Source organism: Triticum dicoccoides, chromosome 1B (assembly GCF_002162155.2).
Source record: "Triticum dicoccoides isolate Atlit2015 ecotype Zavitan chromosome 1B, WEW_v2.0, whole genome shotgun sequence".
In the NCBI taxonomy this organism is placed as follows: domain Eukaryota; kingdom Viridiplantae; phylum Streptophyta; class Magnoliopsida; order Poales; family Poaceae; genus Triticum; species Triticum dicoccoides.
The window spans coordinates 68,014,992-68,020,446 of record NC_041381.1 but is presented as its reverse complement, the minus strand read 5'-3'; the positions used below and the strand labels follow the sequence as shown (position 1 = coordinate 68,020,446).

Sequence of the window (5,455 nt, the reverse complement as noted above, 5' to 3'; positions counted from 1 at the left end):
GTCGAGGGAGGCGGCGGGGTGGCGTTCCCGCGGTCGAGGGAGGCATCGGGGTGGCGTTCCCGCGGGTCGAGGGAGGCGTCGGGGTGGCGTTCCCGCGGAGAGAGGGAGGGGCCGGGGTGGGGTTCCCGCGGGCAGAGGGAGTTGGCGCGGTGGTGAATTTGAATCTGGTAGCATTCCAGCAACTGGATTGATTCAGGGAAGCAAACCACAACTCTTTCTACATGTTGATGTCTTGCTGACCCAATCATTAGCAGGTTTTCCTTGGTCGCCAAGGGATTTAAGTACTTGACTAATCGAGGTCCAGGGATGTTTTTAGCTTATGTTTTTGGAGAATCGATGGGGATGTTGAGTCGGTTTAGAAATGACATGATAATGCATTTCATGATGAACCTAATGGAATCAACTTGGTATTGTAGATGTTGTTGATAGTTTGCAAAGTATGACTTTCGAAATGTCTGATATGCACTGTATATTTTTTGCCAATGAATCACTACTCGTTCTGCTGCGCAACCCAACATCCCTGAATTCATAGGTTTGTCAGAATTTTTTAGGTGTTCATGTATGTTTTTTCCTAGCTTCTGATGGTTCGGTTTTATGGTTTTATTGACTTGTGTTTTTTCCTTTTTTGTAGATGTTGCAGGTAACTCTGGTGAGAATGAGGGGAGTAAGAAGGCTAAGAAGAAGATTAAGAAGAAAGGCAATCTATGTGGCTTTAAGTCAAGGTTTAACTCAAAAAGGCTGGCTCAGATTGGGAAGCAAATATCACCAGAAAAACAGAGAATCATAAGGGAGGGACCGTTTGGAGACTTGTTGGACATCCGGTCTTTCAAGGTGCCCCATGAGCTCATTGAGTTTGTTGCGATGAACACGAATCACGTACTCTCAGAGTTCAAACACAAGAACAAATCTATCACCTTCAGTAAGCTTATGGTGAAAAGGATTTTCAACGTGCCATTCGGTGATAGACCCGTGAAGCTTCTAAAGAAGAGTGATGAACATGATCTTCGCAGCATCTACAAGGAGGGGAACAGGGCTCCAATCGCCCATGTTGTCAAGTTGCTCACTAGTTGCAGTGAGGAGGACGTGGTTATGATAAATAGGACTTGGGCACTCCTTGTGTTGGCAACAGTTTTGTGCCCAGGCACGGGCAATATGGTGAATCTCGAGTATCTTGCTTCCCTCGAAGATATGTCTTTGGTGCATGAATTCGCTTGGGATGAGCACTTGTTGGCACGAGCTATGGAGGAGGTTGGAGTCTTTCAAGAGAAGAAGAGGATGCAAGCAAACACAGAAAAAGAGTTTCAGATTGCTTCATGCCTTCCCATGTTAGCGGTATGCAACGCAACATTACGAAATACCTCCATCTTTCCCCTTTGCTGCATGAAACCTTCATGCCTTTATGTTTTTTGTTGGCTAATGTCCTTTTTCCATTCCATGCAGATCATATACATGGATCATGTTGATATCCCGGTTGGCCTCCCAAATGAGCATGCTATTGATTATTCCGTGCCAAGGATACGTTTTGTTTGCCAAAAGGATTTTGAGTGGTTGGATAAAGTTGACAAAAACAAGCTCACTCTTGTTCAACCTTTCTACGGGAAACACACCCATGTAATTTTGCTACATCCCGCCTATGTATTTTCCTTTGTCAATGAGTATTAACACACCCATGTAGCAATCTTTGCTTTTCCAATTTAGTTTATGGAAGCTTTCTTATTTATGCCACTCATGTTTTGTTTTCCTAGATCCGGAGTTTGTGCAACACCCCCTATGCAGCACAACTTGTGGGACAGGAAGTTGGTGCTGAAGCAGCTACTGGGAAGGGAGTTGGTGCTGAAGCACCTAGTGGCCAAGGAACTAGTGGCCAAGGCAGCCAAATTCAAGGTGCTGAAATTCAAGCAAAGGACTCTCAATCAAATGAGACTCAACAAAATGTTGATGCTGAACCACACCTATCATCATCGCTCAACGATTGGCTACAGCAATCATTCCCTAGCATGCAAGATCTAAGGGTACATTATCTTTTTCATTGTATTCATTTCCTGTTTACCTTTGGCTTCACATTATTTTATTATACCCAGTTGCAAGTGTATATTTATTTTGCTGCATCCTTCATGTTGATGTGCAACAACCATGTTCTATTTTTGCTTCATATGTTGTTCAAGTTCATACATACTATGCTTTTTTGCTACACCCATATGTCTAGTGTGCTACAACTACATTCTGTTTTTGCTTCAACCATGTCATAGTTTTGCTACATCCATATCATTAATTTGCTACCTACATAGTTGACAGTAAATTGCTACAGTCACACTCTTTATCTGATATGTAGTGACACAACATCATACCTACTTGTTTTATCGCTTCATCCATACCTCTAATGTGCCACACCCACATTTGTGTTTTTTTACATCCATACATATGACTAAAATGTTCAATACTTGCCTTCTTGTAGGTACCAACTCAGTTTCAAATGCTTTACGACAAGCACAAGGGTATTTTTGCATCGGAGGTGGATGATGTTGTTGGCAAGTTTGGACAGTGTTTAAAGGGATTGCAGTGCAACCGGATGGCAACCCTCCTTCGTGATGTTGGAGACGCCATCACAGCTACCAGTGAGCCCAACTTCTCCTTTGAAGCACCTATCATGGACGAATGTTGCGGAAAAGAGAATGATGCTAAAGCTGCAAATGCTGGCATTGGTGCTCAAGCTCAAGCTGAAGGTACAACACCTAGCATTAACAAGGATGAAGTCACCGGATTGAAGCAACAAGTTGCAACCGAGGCTGCTGAAACTCCTGAGCAACAACGAGTGAGTTTCGAGATGGAAGGCAACGTCTCACCTCACAGCCCCCACTCTTCTATGATGCACCCAGGAGTGTGACAGCCGGCATTTGGGACGACGAGCCATCCTGTGAGTTGTTCCCAAAGGGCTCCGAAGAGTACGAGATGATGCATTGCACGGATGAGCCTATAACCAAGAAGAGCGCAGTCAGCCCCATATTTGAAAACATCCCCGTGTTCCTTGTTTCAGACGATGATGACAGCCCAAGTATGCTTCCTTCCTCCTGCATCATTTCTTTTTGTTTTTATACATGTCATTTTTTCGCTACATATGTGTGATTGCAGCAAATTCTCTTTTGTACAATCCCTTGCAAACTCATCCATTTTTGTTGCTTGCTACAGCTCCTAAGATGGTTGCTACAGAAGAGCAAATTGTTGATGCAAGCAGTGGCCCTAGCACACATGACAAGAACACTAGGAAGAAGAGGATGGCCAAAGTTCCAGCCGTAAAAAATACCAAGGCAAAGAAGCAAAAGGTCGATGCAGCTGCAGCCACGTATGAGAAGTATGTAAAGCATGGGAAACCATTGAGGAGATCACATGCCAATGAACAAGTGTGAGCTACCTAAGCCCTATCTCTTTTTGCTTTCTGTTTTTTATTTTTTTTCTGCTCGAAACAAATGATTCATTCGGTTGCATCTATGGTAACAGGACACCTTTCATAAAGATAGGTGGATTTTACATTGGATACAAGAAATTCCTGGTATGCTTCAAGCCTCGCGGGGATATGAATGATGAGGTTATGTCCCTATGTATCGAGATGAACAACGTAGCATCCCGTGCAGCAAGTGGTACTAATCTGAAGAAATACATATTCTCAGTCCACGCGGGGGTAAGTTTTCGCAAAAACAAGCAATGCTTCATTCCTTTTTTTCTTCACATTTTTTGTTGCAACACACACTAACCATTTTGAGGTGTCTTTCAAGTAGATCTTACTAAAACAAGACCCAACAACCTTCCAACCAGCAAAACTCATACCCGAGCTTGAAAGGGCTGTGACAAAGTTCAAGGCGAATAAATATGACCTCGTAAGTTTCTCAAGAGCCTACTTTTGTTTCACACCACAAATACTTTCAAAATATGATCCAATGATGTAGCATTTCCTTCGAAACATATGTAGCAATTATTATTGATGTTTACAACATCTCTTTGAAACATATGTATCAATTCTAGTTGTTGTTGAATGCTTTTTTGTTTGTAGTTACAACATTGGAAAGCTTACGTTCATTCCTACTAGGCTGTAACATTTTTTACATGTTCTGAGTACCTTTTTTGCCTTTCTTTTGTGTTTTACAGCTTTTTGTCACAATTGTTCATGAAAAGCATTGGATAATTGTTTGCGCAAACTTGCTATACAAGCAGTGGAATGTATTTGACTCAATCCATTCAAAAGGAAAACAATCTCCTTTGAAGAAGCAGACCAATAACCTGGTAGGCTCATGCTCTCTATTTTTATTTTTCTGTTTTCCCTTTGATTCATCTACATAAATGCCCTGTTGTCATCTTCACACACCTCATCCTATTTTTTTCAAACTTTGGTGCGTGTTTTTCGGTTGTAGATCACAAACTTTGCAGCCCTCGCACAAGAGTACAGCCAATTCAATGTCAATGTTGGATCCTTCGCCCGTGTTGACCTAGAGGATTACCCAAAGCAAGATAATTTGTGAGTTTTCTTTTTGAATTTTGCTTCAATCATGTGTTCCATTTCAACAATTTGTTGTTTCAACTATGCATCGGAACTATGAAGGATAATTTTTTTATCTCACAGATGTGATTGTGGCTTTTTCAGGCTCAAATATGTGGAGAACTTTGATGGGAAGTCAATGAAAGAGTTCAATCAGGTACTTTCTTGTCATTTTGTTGCAATCTACTTTCCTTGTTTTCAATACTCATGCAACACAAGAATAATTAGTATCATACTTGCTTAATTTTTTCATTCATTTTTACAGGAAAATGTGGCGCGATACCGCATGGATGTGGCGCACAACCTTTGCACTCACCCAATGAACAATGCCCCAATGGAGCGGGCATTCAAGGAAGAGTTGGCAGCTTAATTTGCGGGAGGGTTCAAGACGATCAAGCTCGTTTTCTTTCATTAGGTCTAGAATCATGTCTGAGGTGCTAGCGTTCTGATAGTATTAGAGTAGTGCGCGTTCGTATGTACCCTAATGATACCTTCGGTAAACATATGTGTTCTTTTGGTATGTTAACCGATGATAACTTGATCTCTTTGGATGAAGCACTTCTTCCGTTTTTAATGGATGTGATCTTCTGCTTGCCAACATGATCATGCATTGACAACCATTTATTGTTTTGCTGGTTATGAGCTTCATCCATAGAAGTTTCAAGGGAATCTCTGTGCAATTTTCCCCTCGAAACCTTTTTCATGAAAACAATATGTGGATGCTGCATTGTCACAGTCAAATTGTTGGAAGCTTACAAAAAATAGCTACAACCTTCTGTTAGATTTGTTGCAGGGCAAAAATCTACATTTTTACCTGCAAATTAGCTACATCCCTGTGATATTATTGCTGGAAGCATAATGTAAATAAGCTTCCTTCCCAAAATCTTGCTGCATAGCAAAATCAACACTTTAAATCAAATCATTCAA

General features: G+C 41.4%; 1 protein-coding gene across 1 annotated transcript in view; it reads left to right on the top strand.

Moving 5' to 3' along the window:
• The window catches only part of LOC119350153, a 5,934-nt gene extending 1,083 nt beyond the window's left edge, over window positions 1-4,851 (top strand). The window contains exons 2-9 of the mRNA XM_037618122.1: window positions 632-757; window positions 887-1,332; window positions 1,441-1,611; window positions 1,699-1,845; window positions 3,774-3,872; window positions 4,141-4,275; window positions 4,404-4,507; window positions 4,794-4,851. Of these exons, the coding sequence (XP_037474019.1) occupies window positions 632-757; window positions 887-1,332; window positions 1,441-1,611; window positions 1,699-1,845; window positions 3,774-3,872; window positions 4,141-4,275; window positions 4,404-4,507; window positions 4,794-4,851 (1,286 nt within the window). The remainder of the gene's footprint in view (window positions 1-631; window positions 758-886; window positions 1,333-1,440; window positions 1,612-1,698; window positions 1,846-3,773; window positions 3,873-4,140; window positions 4,276-4,403; window positions 4,508-4,793) is intronic.
• Window positions 4,852-5,455: the final 604 nt, after the last annotated feature.